The 27,998-nt window shown below is 32.1% G+C and overlaps 1 protein-coding gene and 1 long non-coding RNA gene across 6 annotated transcripts in view; one reads left to right on the plus strand and one right to left on the minus strand.

The window, feature by feature from the left end:
- Positions 1 to 1,215: 1,215 nt before the first annotated feature.
- Positions 1,216 to 3,277, plus strand: LOC147911130 (uncharacterized). Its single transcript, XR_015547639.1, has 4 exons — positions 1,216 to 1,509; positions 1,597 to 1,653; positions 1,743 to 2,277; positions 2,865 to 3,277. It is a non-coding gene; the product is annotated as an uncharacterized LOC147911130 (long non-coding RNA).
- A 1,120-nt stretch (positions 3,278 to 4,397) lies between these two features.
- Grip (Glutamate receptor interacting protein) overlaps positions 4,398 to 27,998 on the minus strand; it is a 36,261-nt gene continuing 12,660 nt past the window's right edge. For 4 of the 5 annotated variants that reach the window (XM_011059688.2, XM_011059692.2, XM_011059693.2 and 1 more), the window contains 5 exons: positions 20,706 to 21,249; positions 16,614 to 17,128; positions 16,197 to 16,516; positions 9,626 to 9,850; positions 4,398 to 9,538 (listed from right to left, as the gene is read on the minus strand). In XM_011059688.2, the coding sequence (XP_011057990.1) occupies positions 9,214 to 9,538; positions 9,626 to 9,850; positions 16,197 to 16,516; positions 16,614 to 17,128; positions 20,706 to 21,249 (1,929 nt within the window). In that variant the 3' untranslated portion in view covers positions 4,398 to 9,213. The remainder of the gene's footprint in view (positions 9,539 to 9,625; positions 9,851 to 16,196; positions 16,517 to 16,613; positions 17,129 to 20,705; positions 21,250 to 27,998) is intronic. The other variant, XM_011059689.2, reaches the window with a different exon arrangement.

A 27,998-nucleotide genomic window follows, 5' to 3' on the forward strand; every position in this document is an offset into this window, starting at 1 on the left:
TGGAAGAGACAACATGGTGGATGCGTTCGTGGAGCCAATAGCGTAATAACGTTAGTAAGCTTCATGAACGATCCTAGCGTAGCGTTGGTAACATTTAACCAGAGAGATTTAACATTTGTCGAAATTAAGTTAATATAGGGGATTCTGTTTTCAATCACAGACCAAACTTTTCTCTGTAATTTAAATTTTTAGAGTTTTGTACATATATATATATAAATATATATATATATGTATTTTTTACTCTAATAAATTTTTTATATCAAATATTACAATTACTGGAAATAGTTCTATGTTACGTCATATGTCATCATATATTGTACTACAATACTACAGTAGTAACACTACATTGGCACTATTGTGTATCAGTAGTAATACTACTGTAGTAGCAATGACACTAGTAATATTTTTATACTTCCAATTGGAAATTTGTATGATAAACCAACATTTAAATTTCATTATTTAAAAATCAAGATCATTTCGATATCGATTCGAGCAAGAATTAGTCTAGCTAGACTTTGATAGAGTTAATGATATTTTTCCTTGATTTCGTGCTCATTTATAATAAAAGATAGCTTAAGTTGTCAGCATTTATGGTAAGAGACATTATTTCCTGAAATTCCTCAATACAAAAATGACATATTAAGATTATATTATCGATTATAAATAAACTACAAAGTACAAATAAAAGTGATGTTATTCAGAAGGAGTAGAACAACAAAATAAGATTACTAGACAAAGAATTACTAGAAAAAAAGATGTAGATTTTATTGACAGTTGTAAAAAATGTTTCGATTCGTATAAAAAAATTCCACAACTTTCTAAAAAGTTATAAAATTATTTATAAATTTTGAAAAATTTTGAGAAAGATTTTATGATTAAAACGATATTGCAATTGTCGAAATGAAATAAAAAAAATGTCGATTCGACCTTTGAACGAAAATATTCAAAATATAAGATTACGTATCACATATTTATACCAAAAATATTAAAAATGTATCAAACTCTCATTGCACTCTCTATATGTAATTTTTTATCACTCGAAAATGTTGAAATTTCGATGCAAGTTTCAAATCGACAACTTTTCCATCGTAACATCGAAACGGCGTCTTTTCGAGAAACTATTTCTGACTGGGTTGTTATATTATATTTTTATATTTATATCAAAAATTTATTAAATGCGTTTTTATACAAAATGAAATACTTTTTTCGATGCGGTACATTTTCAACCATTACGCATGCGTAACATGTCCCAATTGTATCATCTTCTGAAGTGAGGCAAATAAAGCGTGATTTTAATTGATTCATGTAATATGCTCTAACGTGACGCCAACATCTAGTCGCCATATTGTTTCCGATGACGGAGTGCGTTAGGCATGTTGAAGCGTACGACGCGAACAAATCTAAACCACTGACAAGATAGCAGACAAATTGAATATTTCTGATTTATTTATGTCTATATAATTTGAGAATCGTTTTGGAAAAATATGGAAAAAGCATTTAAATATTTGGGTAATAGTATTTTTCTTATTATTAATTTTATCATGCGTCAAGTTAGTAGACAGCGATTTTATTTAATGTATTTTATGAATCAATTAGCATTGGGTTTGGTACACATTCTGGAAGTTTGATACGTAATTGCGTATCATATGTAGAGTACGTATCAAATTTGTATGATACCTTTAATATAACTTATTTAATATAACTAATTTATTAATCTTGTTGACTAAAAAACATGTTTTTAGGCTTTTGAAGTATTATATTAGGTGTACAAAAAAGTTCTGAGCTTTAGATTTGACAACCGAAATAACAATTTAAATTTTATATATCTTCCCGCCCTTTTGCGGTTTTAAAGCGTTAACATTTGGCCTTCTAAAATGCCATACGGTTTGGCGTTTGATGCACATAATCTCAAAAATCAGTAGTGTTCATGATGGCAATAACAAAAGAGCATATTCGATTTTCCATCCACTTCGCGTTTCATCTGAAGAAAAATGCTGCTGAAGCCACTGCAATGATTTGTGCTGCATATGGAGAGAACGCTGTAAGTCATGCTACATGTAAAAGACGGTATCAAAAGTTTCGCCAAGGAGATTTCAGTCTTAAAGATGAATCGCGTGCTGGACGCCCTGAAAAGATTGAAACGGACGAATTGCAAGCACTGCTAGATATAAACTCTGCGCAAACTGAAAAGGAGCTTGCAGAACAGCTTGGCGTTACGCAGCAAGCCATTTCCGTACGATTACATACGATGTTTTGATTGAATTTTACAAAAAAAAGGTCAGAACTTTTTTGTACACGTAATATATATTGCTGATTGGATAATTCCAAAAACTTTCCAGTTTTATTAAAAATGTAGTTTGCAAATAAAAAAAACGGAAAAAAAATAATATTGAAAATGTAAGTGTAGTATATATGATTTTACATATAATATATAATATTACTAGTAATTCATTATGATTTTTGCTCTTATCGCATAGATTTAATTTGAAGATACATTCCAATCAGCAAAGAAATGTTTCAGAAACGTTTTTTTTCATTGCAAAAAACATTTAAAAAACATTTAATTGATTCATGTAATATGCATGTATTTAATTAATGGAATAGATACTTTTTTATTAATTAAAAAGACGTTTTTTTTAACATTTAAAAAACATTTATTTTATGTTTAAAGAAACATTTATTTAAATGTTAGAAAAACGTTTTTCAATGCTTAAATTATTTCAACAAAATTAGAAAAAATAATGTAGAATCATTTTTTTAATTAACTTTTTTTATCAACAGTGCCTAAACCTTAAAGTGCTTTAGACAACTAATTTTATTAATTATTTATTAATTATATTTTAATCTTTTTTTACTTACCGCAGCCGGATTTTGGAACCTGGGATCTCAACTGGGATTTTGAGTCTCGTACTTTATTCATTACGCCACTATCGATGCACACATTTCTTATTGTCCATATATGGTACTTAACGCAATTATATTGTGTTAACTTCTTTTCCATGATTATTTTATTATGACCAGTTTTTATTAATTTGATTTAAAATAATAACATTTTTTACGTATTTATGATAAACGTTAAATAAACGTTTTTTTTAAGGATTAATTGAGTTAATTGACAAGTCGACTTGTCAATTCTGCCTTATACCGTCATATATATTGATATCAACATATATGTAATATTATATATTATATTATGTAAATAATACATGCATATATAAATATATGTAACAACCAAAAAATGTCTTTTACATAAATGTTTCAATGTCGTTTTATAAAATTTTATTTTTTTATAATTGATTGATATTTATTTAATATTCGCTTTACAATAAAAAATATGTTATTTATATACATATTTTAATGTAAATAATATCTTCCCATTACTTTTACAATTTTAATTTTGATATTTATAAATAGAAGAAAGGCCGCCTTATGAGATATCGAGTTTATTTTGAATATAAATGCTAGAAATTTATGGGCAGAATTTAAAAAAATAATAGGTCATTGAAAGAAATTTAATAAGCTTTAAGATAATGTTAAAATTTAATTCAAATCTTTTTTTTTTATGAATTAAAGGAATGTAAAAAGAGCAAATCACAAAGTTTATTAGAGGGGATTATTAAAATGTTTCATAATGATTGTGTTGAAAGTCTGACAATTATCGCGGCTCACATTTGGAACAAAAAAATTGATTAAATATATTCGTAACATCTAACTTTGATCATTCGGCGTTCTTTATTTTATTTGATTTCTCATGTATATTTTGAAATGTGAAACTAATCGATAATATTTTAGCAATAAAAACTTAATTGATTGTTTCCAGTTTTTACACCAGTATATGTGTGTGTGTGTGTGTGTGTGTGTGTGTGTGTGTGTGTGCGTGCGTGCGTGCGTGCGTGCGTGCGTGCGTGCGTGCGTGCGTGCGTGCATGTGTGTGTGTGTGTGTGTGTGTGTGTGTGTGTGTAAGTATATATAACCATTAATACAGGGTATCTGGAAATAATCGCCAAATATTTCATGGGCAGGTAGACTGGACTGAATTAAGTCGAAAAGTCCTGTATCATTTTACAATTTTCGCAATTGTTAACAAGATATTAATTATTAAAAATTGCCAAATATCTTAAATAATTTTTTATTCAAATACTATCAACTTTATAGAAAAGCTGCAAGAGACGAAAATCATTTATTTTCTTCTTATAAAGTTCTAAGAATTTTTTTAGAATTGCTGCCAGTCTGTTTACATAGAATGTTAACAAGTTCTGTCGGCAGAACAGGAGCAAAATGCGACATCAGTTGTGATCAGTCTGCTAACATCTTTTGATCAAATCTATCGACATCCTGCTAACATTTTGCTATCTGGGTATATATATATATATGGGAATAGAATTATATATGTAGAATTTAGTATAGAAAATTAATCTGTATATTTATTTTTATAAATAAAATACACATGTGTACAAAAATATATTAGAAACATTTAATATTCGAAGCAACGCTTGTATAAAATTCATTCCATACAATTGCATTCCAAGAATGCAAGTACCAACATCAGCAACATTTATGTTAATTTTAATTTTGCGCTGATCTCCAAAATACATATCTACTATAAAAATTGTTATAGTTATAAAGAATAAATTTTAAAACATTTAAGACATTAACCAATAAAATTGATTATGAAGATATTAACAGTTTAATCACAGTATACATATACAGTACCGCTGTACAAACTCTCTGTCGGCATCTTTGATTTTGATGTCAGATTGGCCAAATTGAAGTGCATGAAATAAGCAAATTGCCTAACGTTGTCATGATTACCACTTAAATTTCCTTCTCTTTTCATTCTTTTATTCGCTTTCTCAAAACTTTTCACAAAACTCACTAGATTTATTCGCGTCAAAGATTTCAAGGGGAACATATTTTGGTCATATTATTTTTCTTCTAGGTGAAAGCACTAAAAAGATATGAAAGTCATCTCCATTTTTTAAAAATGGAATTATTCAATTTTTTTATATAATATGATATTTCTCTAATTATTCTGCATATAAAAGTATTAAGATAGAGTTATTAAAAAAACCAATAAAACGAATTTACGAGATATTTTATACTTTATTCTGGCATATATCGACACAAAATGAGTAGTAAAAATAATATGAGCTAAAGGACCATAGGAGTCGGTACTATAACTAGATTGCGCAAAATTTAACAATCGATTATATGTATAATACAGTACGTTTTGGCTCCGTTTTTGAATTATCTCCAGCACTATTAGCAGCCACCAACAGATTGGCAGCAAACTATAAAGAATTGCGAGTATGTTGAAAAAAAAACTTCGTTCACATAATTCAATGCTGCCAGCGATGTAGTGAGATGTATCCATCCTCAATATCCTAGCATTGTACCACAGAGTTGCATAGCTGAGTGTGGTTGTAAGTCTCCAGCTAAAGTAATTTAGTAATGAGAATTAACTTATTGCGATGTATATGAAAAGGATGAAAGCAAAAACCGAAAACAATTAAAAAAAAAAATGCTCACCGCATAACTGTCGCAATCGACAAAATAAACCAAAATACAATAAATCGCAATTAACAAAATAAACCATTGTCAATGTTGTTGAAACATCATCAGTGGTCATCATAAGTTAAAAATTAAAAGATTAAATTAAAATTATTACGAAAATCTTGGCACTCCAGCAAACGAGAACGGATTAAAATGGATTAAAATTTTTTTAATGCGTACTTTAAATCCATGAAAATGGATGAATGGATTGAAATGGATTGGATCCGAACTGATACTAATTTAATATTAAAAAAAAAAACATTCATATTTAAAGGTTACAAATTTTATTCCTAAGATTTTATAATAATTATACCTGAAATTAACTACTTACACATCTTAGTAGGATTCGAATCTGGAACCTCTGAATTATGAATCTTCTACGTTATCTATTACACCACTTTTTCAATTGATAAACGTGTTATTCATTCTCTACTTCAATTACAATCAGCTAAATTAGTAACGAAATTATATAAATATAATAAAAATATCATCAATTAACAGATATAATAAAGTATAAACAATTTACATTACTATGAGACAACATTCGGTAAATGTCAGATAATTTAATCTCGATTGGCCGATGCCGCACGCCGTGATTCACAGCCTAATATTCGGATTGTGTTCGACTTTGCGAGTGTTTACATTGATCATTCATTTTACTTCTAATCAAAGAAAAACAAAAAAACATAGCTCAATTATTTTTACGTTACGACTTTTTTTAACTTAGTTAAATTAAAATGAAAAATTTCCTACTTAATTTTAAATATTTTAAGTAGCATTTATGGTACATTTTTAAATAAAAAATTTTTTTTTCAATTAGATTGAAAAACTGCATTTCATATTCAGAATATTGAATTGAGCAGTATTCACGTTGCACAGAAATGACTGATATTATTTTTCAATTTAACTGAATTAAAAGAACTGTACTTCCTATTCACAATTCTGAATTGAGTAATATTCACGATGCACAGAAAATGCTAATATTATTTTTAGATTTAGAAAGACATAGAGATGCTCTATGCAATTTCTATAAATAAATAAAAAAATACATTCAGAATTGAAAAGGCATAGACGTTTGCTTTATACAATTCCTATAAATGAATAAAAATTCATTCAAGATTAAAAAGGATTCATTTTAATATTCATGAATCAGTATTTCTGAAAATCTGAATCCATTTTAATCCATTTCAATCCATTCTCGTTTGTTGGGACTCTATGTTGTTAAGAATTAAAATTAACTGTCGCGAATATTCTAATCCGGACGGTAAAATGTCAAGTCGGTCAATTGTTAAATTTTGCGCAATTTAGTTATAATGCCGATTCCTATGGTCCTTTAGCTCATATTTTTTTACTACTCATTGTTGAGGCTCTTGAGTAGTCGCCGCGGCCATGTTGGAATCGTGACTTCAGAACCGAGGAATGACATGCTAATTTATGTTGCATGCCATTTGTAAATAAATACAATTTAGATAAATCTAAATGACGAAGTCGATTTTTACATTTGTAAAAATCGATGAGAACTGTCTTTTCCTCCCTTGACAGTCATTAAATGGTCGTAAAAGCCACGTAAAGTGAGTCTCTTTCTAGACACGAAACACACGGTCTGATAATTGTTGAAACGAGTGAAATTTACACTTTTACGCGACGCGGCTTAACCGCATATTGGCTTAGACATTTTCTTTTCTAATTCGAAAACTACAGCGAGTATCTTAAAATAGTAAGAATTTTATGTTCCCTTTGATCCATTCTCCAATGTGGCCTCGACCCATCTTAAGAGACACCCTGTATATACATATTTATATATATATATTTCTATAAAACTAATAAATCATGAGATCTGTTCTTTTTGGTTAAACTTTTGCACTAGTTCATTTTTCTTCCTTTTCTCTACAGGAGGTCGATTATGTAAAGTTTCCCCTAGGAATGAATACATAAAAAGTGAACAAATTCACGTAAATGTAATGAATAAGCGATTAAGTAATTTTTGGCTGTTATAAAATGTGAGTTCACGGGAAATTTTTCGGCAACGAAATGCCTAAAATGAAATTCTAGTTATTTTTTAATAAATTGATATATATTAGTTTGTTTTTCGATCTTTTGGTCTGTTTTCTGTTCCTGCATTAGACTGCACTAGAATTCTCTTGCTTTCAATAAGTATTAAATATATTTGAATATCTATTTGAAATATATATTTGAAATGAATATTGCGTGGTTTTTCGCCGTGCGAAGAGAAAAAGCATACAGTTGACAGGCGAAAACCTCGTATATTAAGAAAACGTTTGCGTGATGTTAAATTAAATATATGAGTAAAAGATAAAAATATGAAGTGCATAAAAATCACATGAAAATTTAAAAATGAAAATTATAATAAAAAATATAGATTTATGAAACAGATTAAAAAATAACTTTTTTCCATTCAGATGAAGATTTCTCCGATCTCAATCCGGAACAATTTAGGATTTGCGCTATGTTCTCCCATACATTTTTCTACGAGTTTTAAATACATATTGTTTTTTACTACATACAATCAAGAACAAGAGTAATGAAATAACATGTTTTTACCAGTTCCATACGGCTCTGAGAATTTCGCGACACTCTTCCCCGCACAATATCCAAATTTTTTTGACATTATGTCTAACAGCATTTCCTTTTGTTTTTGAGTTATATTCATTGTTATTCTTGATTGTACGTATAAGGAACAACAAATAATGAGCACAATGTAATTTCCTATCAAAATACGTATGTACGTGCATTACGTGCGTTACGAGAAAGTGAGATCATAAGGCGAATTTATATCGTTCCTCTTAAATTTACAAAAATTTAACAAGTGTTTACGGGTGTATGTACATACAAATACGTACATACGTATTTTGATAGGAAATCACATTGTGCTCATTATTTGTTGTTCCTTATACATATAATAATGAACGTAATTCAAAAACAAAAGGAAATGCTGTTAGATATAATATAAAAAAATTTGGATATTGTGCAGGGAAGAGTATCGCGAAATTCCAAAATTGCAGTAACTGAATTCTCATTTGTTGGCAACTTGCCTTCACGATATGATAACATTGAATAGCAACTTGACAACAATTTGCCGATTTAAAAATCGTCAACATCAAAATTCGTATTATTGTCATCATATTGCCGACAATGCAAGATAATATTGATGCAACCTTGCCATTAAACTGCTGGCAATATATATACACATTGTTGTCTGAATGTTGCTACAATGTCGGTATATTCGAAATTGTTGAAGATAAATCTATGGCAAGTTGCCAGCATCATAAGCAATCACAGATTTGTGCGATTTTGTTGAGATACGCTTTGCTATTTGGAATATTATCAGTTTCTTACTTTAATCACTTAAATTTTAACAGTCACTTCAACAATGAGCTTCCATAGGCGCTGATCACCAGACCATCTTTAATAGTATCTTGTCAGTATTTAATGACAAACATTTAAATGAAACATTGAAACGCTTATTTAGAGAGAGAAAGAGAGAGAGAGAGAGAAAAAGAAATAAAGGAGAAAATAAAGGAGACAGGGCAACTTAGTTATTTCACACATGCGCACTCCATTTTGCCAACATAAAATCGGGAGAATTGCGCTACTATATATACTGTGATTCAGTTACAGGTAGCGATTGATTGTACCAATCTACAAAGTTTTTACAATATTTTTAGGAGATAAGGGTCTTGCTATCGTTAGATCTAAACGCGGTCCGGCTGCCGCGATGAGCGGAACAGCCAAACAACAATCGCAATCCTCTGTGCTAGCCTCATTTACTCGAAGAATCCTATCATATGGTCGTAATATACCATCACATGGTCCACCGGGGCGCAAACGATTTATGTAAACTCCTCGTTCATAAAGACCATCCGATACCGAGAAACCAAAATCTTCATAAACTGGATCCTTATGAAGCGATACGTGCACTATTTGTTGGGATCTGTTGTTGGCACCATTGCTGCGCTCTTGTGTTCTGATTTTTTAAATATAAAAAAAAACGAATGAATAAAAATAAAAGCTATTGAAAAAAAATCTTAATTTTGAGTTAATCAATTGATACTTCGGATAAGATGGTATCGACAAATCTAATTGTCCGCTGTCCATAGAGGCGGTATCCCAAAGTCTCAATATCTCCGGTATGGTACTGCTATTTTCTTCCAATTCGCCCCAAGAATCCATCGCGCTGTCTATACTGGGAAGACTCTCTCTACCTGAGCGTAACGCACCATTAGCAAATTGTGCTTGAAGTGTATCACTTCCAATATTGAGCTCTCTACAATAATCCCTGCAAAAGTTAAATGTCTTTCAAATCTTAATCTAAATACAATGTTCTGAAGATTAAATCACAAAATAGATATTCAAGCCAATGTGAGTCAACACAAATTCGTCATGTGTAAAATTCATATAAATAAAAAATTACATACGTTTCAACTTTTAGTATTAGATACATATCCGTTCGTTCATTTCTTATGGCTTAAGATTTAAAAACCTATTGTAGATCCAAACTAAAGGAGCACGGCAGTGTCTCGCAATAACGCTTCGCTTATTATATAAACGCCATTGCACGTAAAAGTTGGGGCGTTCCGATACTCACTGCTAATGTTGAAACTATACAGTATACGTTATGTGCGCTATAGATTTTCAGCACTGTGAATATCGGAATGCTTAGTCGTAACCTAAGACTCTATGAAAAGCGATAAATTGATTGGCAACGAGGCAAGTGATAAGTCACGTAATTATCTTCTTATTGGTTGGTCATAAGGATAAGGCGTTAATCGTAATCTTTCGATGAAACGAAAACTTGCGACTATGATCATGGTTTTGAGGTTATGACGTTTCACTCGAGTTGGTCTTGCGCAGAGGATACGACAATAATTAGTTCCGACGTAGTAGCCAATCAATCGTTTTTTACGATCTTATGATTACGATTACGACTTTTACGTATAATGACCTGCGCTTAGACATTACCGTGTCTCCACATTTAAATTTTTAATGACATTTGATTATAATAAATTTTATTTTTTTTTTATTCGATATTATAAATAATTTTTAAATGGATGAATATTCTGTTATATAATATTGGGTCATCTAAAAAGTATCCGCGGTTTTTTGTCACTAGATGTGTGTTGATGGTCATATATCTAGTGACAAAGTACCGCGGATACTTTTTAGATGACCCAATATAAATACAACAGATGACATTTAAATTTTAATTATTGACAATAGTTAACGATGTATTGACGACTTTGTATTATTTTTTTTTTATAATTTGTTAAACAACAAGATGAATTTTGTTAATTTCGCACTGGATGAATGACCGAAGTGTGCAAACGAAAATTCAAAGTATGCATAAATGTGCAAACAATGAGCAATCGAATGAGCTATAGAAAATTAATTTTCTCAAAAATTGGGGAGCCAACTTCACACGAGTCGTCTTATAATCCAATTAAATGCAACTTTTAAAAGCTCTGTAAAAGGTCCCGGAAAAATTCCAACTGGATCTTGTTCTGAGTGAACAGACACAATTTGAAGGAAGTAACGCTCCATTTGAACGCTTGCATTGAATATTTCTCGTTTATAGAAACGTAATTATGATAGATCAATTCAATAGATGTTGTCAAATAGGGTATAATTAAAATACATTTTTTTAATAAAAATAAAGTTATAGTTTTTCTATATTCATTTTTACGTATATCTGGCGAGACGTTACAGTTTAAAAGTTAATATAGCACGAATGTGTAATCTTCCTGTTACATTTGTCCACTGTAGTTTTTGTATTATAATAATTACATGCTCATAATCTACTCTACCATCTATTCTTAAAATAGGAACCACTATTTTTTATTTTTGTAACATATTTCTGTAGCTGAGGACAAGGTGTTTTCAAAACACTACCTAGATAGCAAAATGTTAGCGGGATGTCGACAGATTGATAGCAGATTTGATCAGAAGATGTTAGCAGATCACAATTGATGTCGCATTCTGCTCCTGCCGATAGAACCTGTTAAATATTCTATGCAAACAGATTAGCAGCAGAAATCAAGTAGAATCTACTGACAAAATCTAATAGCAGATTGCGAGCAAACAGAGTAGAGTCTGTTGACATAACTTGACGACAGATTGACAGCAGAAACAAAGCAAGATCATTTTCATTCAAATCGACCGATTTCTTATAAGAAATTTTGTGTACATATAAAACGGTAATATATAATTATACACATTATATATTTATATATACTGATGTGAAAACTAGAAACAATCAATACAATTTTATTACTAAAATATTATTGATTAGCTTCACATTTCGAAATATACATGAGAAAGTTATAAAATAGTCAAAAAAATATCGGAGATTCAAAAAGCACATTCCGAAAGAATCTTTAGGAGATTTGCCTATTCGATTTACATATGCCAATTCTTGTAGGACGTTTTCTTCTTACAAGAAACAAGTCCATTTCGTGGCAATGTCGTATATGAAAATGACAGCTCTTGCTCGGTTTTTGCTACCAATCTGCTATCAGATTATGTCAGTAGGCTCTGTTCGGTTTCTGCTCGCAATCTGCTGTCAAGTTATGCAACAGACTCTGTTCAGTTTCTGTCACTGATTTGTTGTCATAGCATATCATCAAACTTTGTCATATTTTTGACAACAGTTTGCTGATATTGTCTGTAGTATAAACTCTGTGTACAATTTGCTGCCTTTCTGCAATTAGAAACTGATAACAAACTCCTCAAAATCTGCCTCTTCAGATTTGACTATGTAGTAAAATATTTTTTCATTAAATACTTTTTGAATTATAAAACTTGACAGCACTATATTGTTGATATTGGTCTGTTCGACTTGTTTACACTTTTTTACACTTTTTACACTTAAAATGAGATAGATATATATATGGCGCTGAAAAGAGAGAAAGCAAAGATGCTGAGCGTAAAAAGTGTAAGCAAAAACAAACCTATTAGCATTATCCAAGGTGTCATATGGAAGTTACTAATCTAATTTAATTTGTTGAGTGCGCGCGCGTGTGTGCATTGTACATACTTGCGTACGTATGTAGGAGAAGAAAAGGAGAGTCAAAGTTATACGTACCATAATCTTTCTCTTCATTACCTGGACTGATTATATTTGATGAGCAACTCCAGAGGTCGACATGCATTTTTCTGTGCTTAGCATTACTTAGAAGAATAACGTTGACATAACGAGGATTCCACCTTTTATGGTGCTTGATTTACCTTTTGTTTCTCACGTTTCGGATATCTGATGTAAGTAAGTCTCTTTTCCTCTCAATAAAGTATCCCAAACAGTCGATCAAAAAGGGTAACTTTTCCCACACATGTATGTACAATTAGAAGCAATGAGGACATTTTTTTTTCAATGGGTTTCGGAATGCAGCTTACTCACCGAGCGATTGGTTCTTATTTGTAAATTTATGAATGAGAACCAATTGTTCGGTGAGTAAGTTGCTTTTCGAAACCCATCGAAAAAAAGTGTCGCAACCTCATTGTTTCTGACTGTACATATGCACACACAATCGATTAATCCGACTGAGTAACCTCCACATGGTATACTTTGGATAACGCTGTCAGCAATACAGTAACGGTCAAATTTTATAACTCGAAAAGTACTTAATGAAAAATACTTTATTATAGTGTTTTAAAAACATTTCGACTTCTACAAGAATATGCAACAAAAAAGTGGTTTCTATTTAAAAATTCATGTTGACCTTGACTGATTTGGTAATGTCCTATACATAAAATCTGTTATTTCTATCTTTTTTTTCCCAAGAAAACCTACAGTTTTTATATAAATCTTTTTTCTGTATCTCTGTTAGTTTCTGAGATATTCGTCTGGTGTGATTAAAATGCCACCATGTATATTATATTGACTTAAATCGTAGAAGGTATTATATCGAGAAAAACATAAAGAAAGATTTATGTCAAGAAATGAATGAAAAGCGGTCTATTCACATAAAGCATGAAGCTCGGTCTATGTCGAAACGCATACGAAGTACAGTATTTTATATCGAGAAAATGAGAAGAACGGTTGAAGTCGCATGAAATTAAAGAAGAGATTATATTGGGTCATCTAAAAAGTATCCGCGGTACTTTGTCACTACATATATGACCATCAACACACATCTAGTGACAAAAAACCGCGGATACTTTTTAGATGACCCAATACATATGACACAATATATTTTATTCTCATAAATTTTATGGTGGTATGATTCAGAAGGGGAATCGTCTTGATTTTCAATCCTGTTTTTCGCACTCATTTATTTATATTATTTAATTTTCCATAACTAAATTTGTGTAATTTATGAGTAGTGTAATATTGGGCTATATAGATCTTTCTTTAATTTCATGCGACTTGAACCGTTCTTCTTATTTTCTCAATATAAACCATACTTCATATGAGTTCCGATATAGATTGCTCTTCACCCCTCATGCGAAATAGATCATTCATTTCATGGCAGAGACCTTTCTTCATGTTTTTTTTCGATATAATACCTTCTATGACTTAGGCGTCGCAGTATTCAAAAAGTCTCGAACCCCTTAAATGTCATAAAAGTAAGCATTTCTGAGAAAATTGTTTCATATAAAAGTTGTATAGTTTAAAATAGTTTTCTTATGGACTTGTTGCCCTTAATGAATACGCTGGTAATTTTGTATTATTATTGACTTGCTTACAATGCGTTCATTTTGTACAGAACTCGTTATCGTTCGTTGCTGCTACTAAAAAAGACAGAAAACGCTCTCTCGTCCTGGCGCTGCTCAACCGCTTCCATCTGTTGCCAACTGCAGAGCGCAAAAAAGATTAACTAAAAGGTTCGCCGATTCAAACCACCATCTTGACCAAGAGTAGCCAATCATTTTCGTATGACGTTCTAGTTACACTAGGCTATTTATATAGTAACTCTGAAACAGATCTATTTGATCTTATTAGTTTGATTTTTGATGTCGCCAAGGTCAGGTCAAGATCAAATTGATTTTTAAAAATGAAACATTCTATTTTTGATGCCAGAATTTAATAACTCGTGTCAAGAGCTTTTCAAAACGCTATGATAAAGTTATTTTCCATTAAGTACTTTTCAAGTTATAAAACTTGGACATTAACATTATCCAACGTGTCCAACCGACAACTAAAATCTCTTGAATGAAGCTCTTGAATGTTGTTCAGGAACATATCCTGGATAAAATTTGTTAAAATCAAGGTCATTTGAGATTATTCTTCTTATTTTCATTTTCATACCAAAAATTCATTTTTACGTAAAAATAAAAATAAGAAGAACATTGACCTTGATAAATGTTATCCAGATTATGATCCTAAGTAATATTTAATAGGTTTTAAACATCAGTCAGACATCTTTGGTAGTGCTAATGCAGGCGGTACTGTAATTTTCAACCCTTATAACTTGAAAAATACTTAATGGAAAATAACTTAATTAAAAGTAACTTTATTATAGAATTTTAAAAAGCTCTCTTGACATAAGCTATTAAATTCTGACATTAAAAAAGAGTATTTCATTTAAAAAAAATCGTTTTGACCTTGACCTTGGCGACGCCACCCAAAATCAAACTGATAAAATCAGTAAATATTGATACATTTTAAACTACACAACTTTTGTATGAAACATTTTTCTCAGAAATGCTTACTTTTCAAGATATTTACGAAATCCGGAACTTTTTGAACATCCTGAATATATATGTCATAATAACGAAACTAAGTCTTAGTAAGAAATCATTACAACTTCTATGTAATCGTCATTTTTAGTCACTTAACATTATTAATATAAACATATTATATCTATTGACATTAAAATATTATAACATGTCTTTGTTACTTGGATTCCCAGATAGCAAAGCGTGTCTCAACAAAATCGCACAAATCTGTGATTACTTATGAAGCTGGTAACTTGCCATAAATTTGTCTTCATCGATTTCGAATATACCGACATTGTAGCAACATACACACAACAATGTATATATGTAATGTCAGCAGTTTAACAGTATGATAACTGCAACAATATTATCTTATATTGCAGGCAATATGACAGCATTATACTATATGATGCTGCATGTTATTATGACATGGCAGTAGTATGAGTTTTGATGATGACGATTTTAAAGTTGCAAATTGCTGGCAAGTTATTACTCAAAGTTATCATATCGTGAAGGCATCAAATTACCAATAACTGAGGATTCAGTTGCTGAAATTCATAGCAACGCATGCTTAGCAATGCATACTTAGCAAGTAACATGTCAGCAACAAGACACGTTGCTATCTAGGATAAGTCTAAAAACCTTTTATTGTTATATCTTCGAAGATATCAAAGTTTGCGGATTGTCGCCGTGTTTTCATCCATTGCTAATGTTTAGTTGGCATTAATGCCTAATTGGCAATGGATGAAAATACGGCGATACCCGCAAACTTTCTGATATCTTTGAAGATAATACCCGTGAAAGCCTAAAAAACTTTATTGTTATATCTTATGTAACTAATAAAGAATAAATTCTTAATTAAAATTCATATATTATTATGAAATTATATATTTTATCTAAAACAAAAAACTGTTCAAAGAACAATTTTCGTAGAAAACGTTTCTACGAAAATTCTACATATTATTAAATACCTTATTTCCGTATTAGGATCTGGTTTTCTAATAGTTAGAGCAACCACCGATCCACCAGGTCGATGCAATAATTGAGCGGTTTGTCTCAAGTCTCCGGGATCCAGTTTTTGCCCATCTATTGCAAGCAGTCTATCCCCTGATGCTAAACTGCCAGTTCGATAAGCGAGTGATCCTCGGCGGACTTCTGTGATCATTAGATCCTCATTTACCGTAAGACCTAGATCAGGCTGGCCGCCTAATGGCCTAGCTACTCTCACCGTAAAGATTCCGGAATTTGGCACTATCGATCCACCCACTTTGTATTCTATTACTAACTCGATCTAATTATGTCAACATACGAAAATAATAAAAACTTTTCGGTATTTACTTTTGATGAAAAAAATTTATAAGAAAACTCGAAGCAAAATGAATGTTTACCATTTGCGACGTCTCTAATATGTTGATTACTTCAGACGGTTGCAAATCGCGTAACATTCTCCGATTAATTGCGATAGCCTTATCGCCAGGCAAAAGAATGCCGCTTCGTTCTGCTGGACCGCCAGCTTCCAGTAAACTTACTATATAATTCATGCGATCTTCGGTCAATTTAAGTACAAGTCCAAAACCTCGATGATCTGGTCGAAGAATAACGGTTAAGTTCTCTTTCATTTGTAGAATCTGATTTGAGTTTTGTTGAGTCAATGACTGTGTCTTTCTTTTGACTGTCCTTGTGCTCGGGGGTCGTGGTAATATTTGCAATCTGGCAATGCGAGAACTTTCGGAATTTCTAAGCAGCTTAGCGGCAGTCACTGCATCCTGAACAGGTATATCATTTACAGCTAACAGCCGATCACCTGCTTGTAACGCACCACATCGATCCGCTGTGCTCGCCGGACGAAGACTGTCGATGTAGACTCCATTTGATGTTTCTCTTACGGTTAAACCAAGTTCTCCTGAATATTTTCAATTTATATCTCAATTTAATCTAATATCAAAAGCTAAATTCGTCTTTCTTTAATTTACTTTTACAAAACAAATAATGCTTATTTATGGGTAATACTCACAAAGTAATAGATAAGGAGATTCAATTTGATAGCGCGCGAACAGAAAAAATGGAATCGGTTTGTGCGCTGAATTGAAAGGAAGTCCGCTGAGAAGCACAACCTACTTTGGACGCCATGTTTAAAAACCAGATAGCTTTACCAGGGCTGCGTTCTGTTTCACGCATGATGCATCCTTGTTTAACATTCGGTGAATAACAAGGATAAATAATACAGCATACACATCATACGTGAAATGGAACGCAGCCAAAGTAACCTCTTATTTCGTATGGGCCCAACTCCAACAGACTTATTCTATAACTCTTAACTGCTCTTAACTCAAGTTTCATTATTATTATAATGCTGTTGCGCAGCTTTTTTACCATAGAAGAAAACAGTTATGCAGCGACGTTATAATAGTAACGATATTTGCGTTAAGAATTACAGAATAGGCCCGCAGATACTGATAAAAAGGAATAAAATGTGATATAAAGCCAGGAAATAAATTATCTGTTTCTGTTCCTGCATTAGACTGCTTTAGAACTTTCTCGCTTTCGACAAATATCAGACGTATCCAGCAAACGAGAATGAATTGAAATGAATTGAAATGGATTCAAATTTTCAGAAATATTGATTCACGAATGTTAAACTGAATGCTTTTCAATCCTGAATGCATTTTTATTCATTTATAAGAATTGCATGGAACATATCTCTATGCCTTTCAATCTAAAAATAATATTAGCTTTTTCTATGTATAGTGAATACTGTTCAATTCAAAATTTTGAATAGGAAATGCAGTTTTTCAATCCAATTGCATCCAATTGAATCTAATTGAATCCAATTAAATCCAAAAAAAAGTATTCGCTATTTTTTTAAAATATGCATTCAGAAAAAAATCTCAATCCATTTTAATCTATTCTCATTTGTTGAGTACATATCTATCTCACTTTAAGTTCCAAAAGTGTACACTAGTTTAACTACAGAAAACAGACCTAAGATTGATATTGCAAATAGCGTCCAAATTAGTAGGTTATTCCGGTAGTGGATTCCCTCCCAATTCCTTACGAAACGGTTTCACCTTTTTTCACGGAGTTGAGTGTCCTTACTTCTTACTTCGTGGTAGTACCAAAAATTTCTATTTTCTCCATCGATTTTAAATTAGACTCATTCGATGCGTTTTTGCACGAAATTAAGGAATGTGGCAAAAAAAGTGACGCTCTGCCCCATAGAAATATTGTATTAATCGTTATAGTTAACGACTATTCATTAGGAAATCACATCGATGGCATAGAGACATGAGAATACGTAAGTGAGAGGCTGGAATAAATATTTTTTGCTTTAATTTCATCAAAATCAGTGAGAAAGATAGAATTCTTGAGTATTACCCTTCCTAAGGGGAAATTTTTGTTTTTTTAACGTAATCCCTATTTTTATCCCTAGAAATGAGATAAGCGAGATATTTTATATTCAAAACTATAGTTTAGTCATCGGTCTTAGCGACTTAGAGGTTAACTCAAGGTTAAATCTTATTTTACGTTCGTAATTCGATTAGAAAACGGGATGCATCTTGTGATTATAGGTGCCAGCGGCAAAAAACTTTTCATGAATTAATTCTCATGTATTTTTGCCTCCTAAAAATGAATATTATCACAAAATTTAATGGTCGGACATAATTTGGCCGTCATTTTGAAAAAATTGCTAAAAATCTCTTTTTTAAATCTCTATAAATATTAATTTTTTAAAATAAAGTCTGAAACAAAAAATAAAGTTCTTTATATTCTCTTTAATATTATATATATATATATATATATATACACACGTAATTTTCATAATATGAATGGTATATACGAGTAACCGAGGAGCCGGATTTTATAAGGGGATATACGCAGATCTAGCGGAATAGTATTGTCCATCAGATTAATTTTGGACAACTTGCGAATTTCAATTTTGGTGATTGATACTTATAGAGAATGTCATTGCGCACACAATTTTCGAAATATAACTGTTCAAATTTATCTTTTGTGTCGAAGCATATATAGCCTGATCCCGTGTATACAGGATTGCAAAGTAAAATTACTCGTATACTGTTCGTATTATGAAAATTATGTATATAATTTTGTAGAGAATTTAAAGAGCTTTATTTTTTGTTTCAGATTTTATTTTCAAAAATTAATATTTACAGAGATTTACATTTAAAAAAAGATTTTTGGCGGATTTTTCAAAATGGCGGCCAAAATATGTCCGACCGTCAAATTTTATAGTGATATTCATTTTCAGGAAGCAAATATACATGAGAATTGAGTCATGAAAAGTTTTTTGCCACTGGCGCCTTTAATCCGGTGTGAGGTCAGGTATGCCACATCCGACATTGATCTCTTTAATGTTTAAAATTGTTACTAATTTGATTAAAATTTTCTTATAATTGTGAATATTTTATTTAGTGGGAGATCCGTTGTGTCTTATGAAGTACTTTTAGATTTAGGTACTTGTAGGTACTTTATTATCTAACTCACGCCGCGTTAATCATAAGATACTGAAATCAGCCGTCATCTTGGATACGTCATTTTAAATCAGAAAAAGCCAAACGGCTTTTGGAAGGAGTGAGGCTCGATTGCGCATTATTGATCGGACACGGATCCGACTGGACACGGACCCGACCGGACACAGACGCGATTGGACACAGACATAATTGGACACGGACTCGATCGGGTACACAGCGTTGCATTAAGGACACGGACCCAATTGCACACAAATCCGATTGTGCACTGACCCGATTTCCCACTGATTCGATTGCGCACCGACCCGATTGCGCACGAACCTGATTGCGCACCGACCCAATTATGTATGGACTCGATTGCGCACGATCCAATTATACACAGATCCGATTTCGCATCGACCCGATGCACCGACTCTGCTGAATGCAGCCATTGATTGATTAACATTCCGCAGAGATTAGAGGTTTGTTCGTATAGCATGTTCCATCATATTCCAACATGACGCTTTTGAGGCTTCCACGGGTATTTTCTTCAAAGATACCAGAAGGTTTGCGGGTTATTGCCGTGTCTTTATCCATTGCTAAGAGCAACGTTTTGTAAAGTAAACAGTAAATCTTGCTGTTTACTTTATCAAGAAAAGGAGCGTACTGATATCGTAACGGTACGAATATGAACACGCTTCTCGCACTGATAAAGTGAATTGCAAGGTCCATGAAACATTAGCATTAGCAATGGATAAAGACACGGCGATAATCCGTAAACCTTCTGGTCCAATGTTATACTTCTACCATAATTCATGGAGCTTGAAGAAAAGCCGAAAAGTCTGTAAACGAAATTACGTTTACTATTTATTAAATTTGGAATTTTTACATTGATTACCCCAAAAATTTTCATTAGTCCTTATTTATTCTCTTATATTTAACATTTTCGAGAGTTGTTTTGTTATTTTTTATAAATAGAAAAAAGTGTTTATATCTGAAAGAAAGACAGTATACCTGAGAGATCACGTTCCAATTGAATAAGCAACGGACCCGAAGTAACTGTCCGTGCCTCCTCCATGTTTGCGACGTCATACTCGATTGTGAGAGATGCGATCGATGTGTCTGAGTTCCTTTTAAGTGCGTGTTGTGCTTCCGTTAAAGTGAGTCCCCTCAATTCAGTATCGTCTACCGCCAGCAATCGATCACCGGGCCTGACTCTACCTTCTTTGGCGGCTGGACCGTCCGCTTTTACCCCCGTTACTACCAATGCTCTCGACATTCCTCCACGAAGAGTTACACCGAGACTACCGTCTTCACGCTCCACTTTCACTTGCGCGACTTTTGATGAGACGCTAGAAAGCGACGACAACGCGCTAAAAATATTCACTTCTTGATCATTCAGTAATAGAAAGTTATGAGGATGGTACTGTATCTGTGTTAATGTCTCTTCTGTTCTTGAATCGGAACTTGCAGATGTAGCAACACTTCCTGGCCTAGCACGATTCTTGTGCGAGCGCATCGTAACCAGTCTTAATGAACTGAACATCTTTGTCAATTTCTATTCCGAATTGAAACCGTAATAATTCAATAGATACATATATTGGGTCATCTAAAAAATATCCGCAGTTTTTTTGTCACTAGATGTGTGTTGATGGTCATATATCTAGTGACAAAGTACCGCGGATACTTTTTAGATGACCCAATATATTGCCCAAAAATCAATCTACTTAAAATATAATAGTTCTCATTACTTTTCCAGAAAAAAAAAATCTTACTAACGATTCCACTAGTAGTACACTTTCTCTTTCATTTGCTTATAATTTTATACATATGGACATACCAGTTTACATAATTAAGTGATTAATCACGAATCCCTTATAATTAATACAAATCTTGTAAAAGAATTTCTTTTTTTACAGTGTAATCTCTCATTTATACTAAATTACATTAATGGATTATGTACATCTTAGATGCGTTCGTTTTTCACGTACTTGTACTCATAATAAGCGCTATTTTTATTCGTTTGTTTTGGTTTCCCAGCATTGTAAACGCTCGCATGATATTAAGCAAAGTTATTCACTTTTGACTTTGTACCCAAGCAAGATTAAAGCTGCTATCGAGTTTGGACGCTTTTCAGTACTTCTATTCTTATTCTACGTCTAATGATAAAGACAATAATTACAAGCGCTTAAAGCGCGTATACGTCCAAATTGACCATAGCTAATGTCAAACTAACATTAAAATGAACCGGAAATGATTGAAAAATGACTTTAAAAAAACAATACACGTTAAAATAAAAATGAATTAATTTAATAATCATTTTGAGGTCATTTTGACCCCATTATTTTGATATTATAATGACTTATTAATTCTGTTTGGATGACCAATTTATAAGTGCAATATCACAGTAGCGCAACTTTCTTTCGGCACTTTTGATATTAGTGCTCCAAAATGGAATGCGCATGCGAACTAAATAAGTTACCTAGCGTTGTCACGGTTACCACCTAAACTTCTTTTCATCCTTTTTTCACTTTGTCAAAATTCCTCGCAAAACTCACTAGATTTATTCGCATCGCAATCCAACGAATTCGTTGAAGTAAGTGCTATTGTAGGAACGTATTGGAGCACATTAGAGCATGCGACGCGAATAAACAAGAAAGAGAGAGAGAGAGAGAGAAAGAGAGAACAATAAAAAAAAGAGGAAATGAGACGAGGCAACTTACTTATTTCACGCATGCGCACACCATTTTGGCCAACATAAAATCAGGAGAATTGCGCTACTGTATATACTATGGCAATATGGCGAATGAAAAAGATCAATTCAATTTTATTTACACAAGTATCAAATATTTTGTCAATTAATGAAGAAATAATGAAGAGAACATGATAATGAAGAGAATTGTGATGATCTTAAAGTAAAAATATTGAAATTGGTTCTATAAACACCTAATTATAAGTAAAAAAAGGATATCTTGTTTGGAAAATTATATGAAAAATGTAGTATGTAACTATGTTACAATATAGCTGCGTCCGTAAAGTGATATATCATTTTATCGCATATGATATATCATTTTATCTGTTGACCAAATGTTAAACAAGGATAAAATGATTATGAGCAATATTGTTTCGCAAAGAATTAAGGTAGTGATAAAAAGTCATATTTCAGATTTTTAAGTTTCAATTTCATTTTCAATAGAAAAAGTCATACGTATTTATTATACTTATTTAGGCCTTGTTAGCCTCATACATCTTAATAAATATTTTAACGTATATCGTGATTTTATTTTGGATGCGTTCCAAATTATGCATGTAGCATATAGAGTCACTCTACTAAGAGTCGAGATGTAAGCGACCCTCTTCGTGATGGGTGCCGCCATGTTATAGTTTATTAATGTGTTAGTGAATGTAATAGCGTTTTTCCTGGGTCGCACTGAGTGCGCATCAAAAACTCATTCAGTGGTAGCAATACTATACGAGGTTGTCGAAAGTACGAGTTTCTTGCATTCCCAGCTAAACACGTGTTTCGACCTTAGTGCGGTTTTATACCGTTTACAGTTGCCGCTATATTTGATGACATAAAATATTGCGTAATTTATTATGGAAGTATTTATATGCAGTATACATCGTGCCGAATTCTTACACTAATTTGCAAAAAATCGACACTAGGATAGTGTAACAGCGCGCACAGTTTTCGTGCGCACTGAAACGCTCAGTGAAACACGTTACCCATGGCGAGTGCACACTTAGTGCGCATCAGTTCTCCCAATGAAAAACGCTAAAAGTGAATAAATGAAACCAATTTTGGGATGTATAGTATCACGTTTATCAAGATGATGATGCCGGGGCGGACGTTTTTTCGCTTCGGTCTGAGTTAAGTATTTTAAAATAATTATTGCTAATCTAATTTTAGCTGTATTGACCGTCTTCTTATTTTTTCTAAGGCAGGTGTCATTTATTAAAGAAGAATAAGAATTATTAGTCGTTTCCGATAAGACTGAAAACATGGCATTCTTCCAGTTTTGTGTTTCGATCCTCACTAAAATAATTCTAGTAGCACGTAGAGTATATAGAAAGTCGTTCCAATTTAATTAATGTTCGCATTTATAATGTCAGGAAGCGCTTTGATAGTGTCACGGAATAAAAAGGGGGAGATCAAACTCAAGTGGCCGGTCCCGAAAAAAATGAGCTCACAACACGGTATCAGAAAAACGCTGTATGGAAGAACAAATTTAAACGCTTCTGTCAGAAATACTGTCAACTTAGAGGATTTGATAAATATTTTTCTTTTCATTTTCCTGTAATTCTGTAAATTTGTGTATTTTCATGTGTATAATATATTCTGAGAAAGAAAGTTACCGTTCAAATCCTGTTTTTATTCTTTTTAATTTCAAAGTTTTTTCGATAAGTTAAAAAACGATAATTTAATGATAATTTATGACTATGCATAAATGTATGCTCAGCAAACAATTATATAATTGTTATGTTGATGTAATAAAATAGAATGTAACAGGTAATATAAATATGTGTTGATTACATGTAATATATAAGTTAATTGTACTTTCCCACTCACTGTAAATTACAGTTATATATAATAAATCCCATACAGCACAGAAACATTGCAGAATGACTTCTCTGAAACATTACAATATTGCATGGTGGTTGCGAAACGTTGCTGAATCATTGCTGCAAGATTCCAGCAATGTTAAGATGTCCGCTTTTTGTAATATTGCAACGAAACGTTCCAGCAATATTGCAATGTAATGTATTTGGATAAATTTTTTACGAAAACTCTAAAATGAAAACTATTTTCTGTTCATATATCTCACTTCAATTTTTCTACAAATCGCATTTCTATGTGCTTTTCAAAAGCAATTTGTTATGATAAAACTATAAAATATTTCATAAATGTAGTATTAATTCTGAAGGATAAATTTATTCCCAAGGATAAAGTATGTATGTGCGTACCCCGAGCAAATATTATTAACTATAAATATTATTCACATTAATATAATAATATAGTCGCTTGATAAGTTAATCATGAATTAAGTTAATTGTAGTGATTCTTTTCAATTCGAAGCCACTCCGAGTCAATTGAAATCGATTAAAAAATGACGGTATGAAATTTATCAATAAAGTTCGGGCGCTGGTTTATTTCCTGCGTGCACATTGGGCATAAATATATCATCGGTCACATAATTAATATTTCGATAAATCATTTTCAGTAACTTAATTGCTTATCATCTTATCCGATAATTGATTGTATCCAGACTCGATATACAATCTTTTCATTTCATATTCAAAATAAACACAAAATTTAGCTAATGGCTATCAAATAATAGATTAATAAATTTTTTTATTTGAAATATAAAAATGGATTATATTAATTATTATATCATAAAAACGACTGTTAAACTAAAAGACTACATTACATAAATATTATAAAAAATTTTATTTTTATATTATTATAGTAATAATTAAAGAATTACAGTTTTGTAATATTTCTGAATATTACCTGCATATTACTGACATATTGCAGGCATTGTTAATTTACATTTCTGTAATATCTCTGCAATGTTACAATCAACAGTTACAATTAACGTTTATTACATTGTTATATACTGCCATACAGAAGAAGCAATATTGTTTCAATCTTCTGTACTATATGGAAATATATTAGGTGTTGGAATTAATTCGTAGCGTTTTTTTAATGAAAGAATGTTATTTATTTCACATGAGCATTAAAAAATACATTAATGAAAGTACTTCTCATCACTTTCTACTACTTTTGACCATCTTTCGGGCAGTGAATGAATACCGCGTCGGAAGAACTGTTCATCTTTAGATGAAATCCAGGAATCGAACCATTTTGTACAATCTTCGTAAGATGTGAACTTCTGCTCGCACAAGCTATGAGCTAATGATCGAAACAAGTGGTAGTCGCTAGGTGCAATATCAGGAGAATACGGCGGGTGCGGTAGCACTTCCCATTTAAGTGTTTCCAGGTATGTTTTTACCGGTTTTGCAACGTGTGGACGAGCATTGTCGTGCAGCAAGATGACTTTATCGTGTCTTTCGAAGTATTCCGACCGTTTTTGCTTCAATGCACGGCTCAAGCGCATCAGTTGCCGTCGGTAGAGATCTCCAGTAACGGTTTCATGCGGTTTTAGCAGTTCGTAGTATATGACACCCTTCTGATCCCACCAAATACAGAGCAGGAGCTTTGAGCCATGGATATTGGGCTTTGCCACTGATGTTGATGGTTCGCCGGGCTTAACCCATGACTTTCTGCGCTTTGGATTGTCATAATGGATCCACTTTTCGTCACCGGTAACAATCCGATGCAAAAAACCTTTTCTTTTCTGCCGTTGAAGCAGCAGTTCGCACGTGAGAAAACGTCTCTCAATATCCCTTGGTTTCAATTCATATGGGACCCAATGTCCTTCCTTCTGGATCATGCCCAAACTTTTAAGACGTTTTCCTATTGTTGAGAAGTCAACTTCCAATGACGTAGATAATTCTTTAAGTGTTTGACATGAGTTTTCATTGAGCAGTGCCTGCAAATCGTTATCTTCAAATTTTTTCGGCTGACCAGGTCGCTCCTTGTCATCCAAGTCGAAATCACCAGCTTTAAAACGTGCAAACCACTTCCTACACGTTTGCTCAGCCAGAGCATGTTCACTATACACATCCACTAAAATACGATGAGCTTCAGCTGCACTTTTGTTCATATTAAAGTAATGAAGCAAAACTCCCCGCAAAAACACTTTATCTGGCACAAATTTTGACATATTCAATGAATTATACAGTATTGTTATTTATGATTTCAAGAAAGGTTATGTACGGCAAATGACGTCCTATGATAGATGTTTACAATGTATACAGAACTATAGGTAACAACGAAATAGTGTACTGCTTGTGCCATCTCTTGTAAAACGCTACGAATTAATTCCAACACCTAATAACAATGTAATAAACGTTATATAACTGTTGAATAATTATAGAAAAGATACAGAATGGTTATATAACATGCTGAAGTGTCATATGATTATAATATAAATAATTCCAATGTTATGCAATTGATATATTGGGTCATCTAAAAACCGCGGATACTTATTAGATGACCCAATATAATGAGTTATATTATAGTTACATAATTTCATTTATATATATTTTTTTAGAGCGATCATACATAAAATAACATAAAAAATGATATTTAAACATTGCATAAAACCGCTGGACCAGCATCTTATATAAATCAATATGATATCATTATGCTAGATGATCCAACGGCCTTAAACTATGCTTATGCAACTTATATCATTTCATGTATGATAAGACGGAGAGCACAGGCTCTTGCATAACGCATAACACATAATGCATAAGAAAATGAACCAATCAAAGTCCTTTATTTTCTTCTTTTCCATGAAATAAAGGACTCTGATTGATTAATTTTCGTATACCTCATGTTTTATGCAAAAGTCTGTGCTCCCCTTTGAACCTTTATGGACTTTCTGTAATAAACTATTACCATGGATGATGGAAGGATTATAAGAGTTGTGTTCAGTTTGCACGCTTACACGCTTTAAGCGTTGCTTACATTGTTCGCTTTGGCAGTATGAACTCAGAGATGCGTTCATAACGTCGTCCGTCATACTCGTGCTCATAAATGTTTATTTCGAGGTAGAGCAGCAAAAGCGTGAGCGCAAATAAGCGCTTATTGACCAAAATAAACGTGAGCATGTTTGATCCTAACCCTAGTAGATTAGATCCATGCACGTTTTTTTATGATTAGAGAAACTTAGATTACTTAAGGCGTAACGCCACCCTCGAGACTCTAAAATGATACCTAAGTTTGGGAATTTATTGTGAGTAAATAAATAACTTTATTTAAAAATTAGAAGACTTAGAAGATTTAAAAGACTTAAAAGACTTTACTGTATATATATTGAAGAGCAAAAAAAATAATTTTTTAATTTTTTATGCACAAATTGGCAGCGCATTGGCCTTCTTGCGAAATCGCTTTTTTTTAAACATGAACATTTGCGTGTAGGTTTTCTGTGAGATGGTTTATCCTGGAACAAAGCAACAAAAATGTCCATTATAATAAGCTCTTGAAGTATATAAAGATTTTTGAAAATATGAATTTTTTTCAAAATGGCTATTTTATAGAAAAACATTTTTCGTCCCAAAAATGTTTTAAAAAAAATATTTAAAAAAATGCTGATTGCAAAAAGAGTTTTCAACAATTCACAAAAAGTGTACGTACTTCAGAGAAAAATATATACAAGAAGATTGTGGTAAAATTTC

The sequence above is a fragment of the Acromyrmex echinatior genome, chromosome 1 (assembly GCF_024713525.1).
Source record: "Acromyrmex echinatior isolate Ae372 chromosome 1, ASM2471352v2, whole genome shotgun sequence".
In the NCBI taxonomy this organism is placed as follows: Eukaryota; Metazoa; Arthropoda; class Insecta; order Hymenoptera; family Formicidae; genus Acromyrmex; species Acromyrmex echinatior.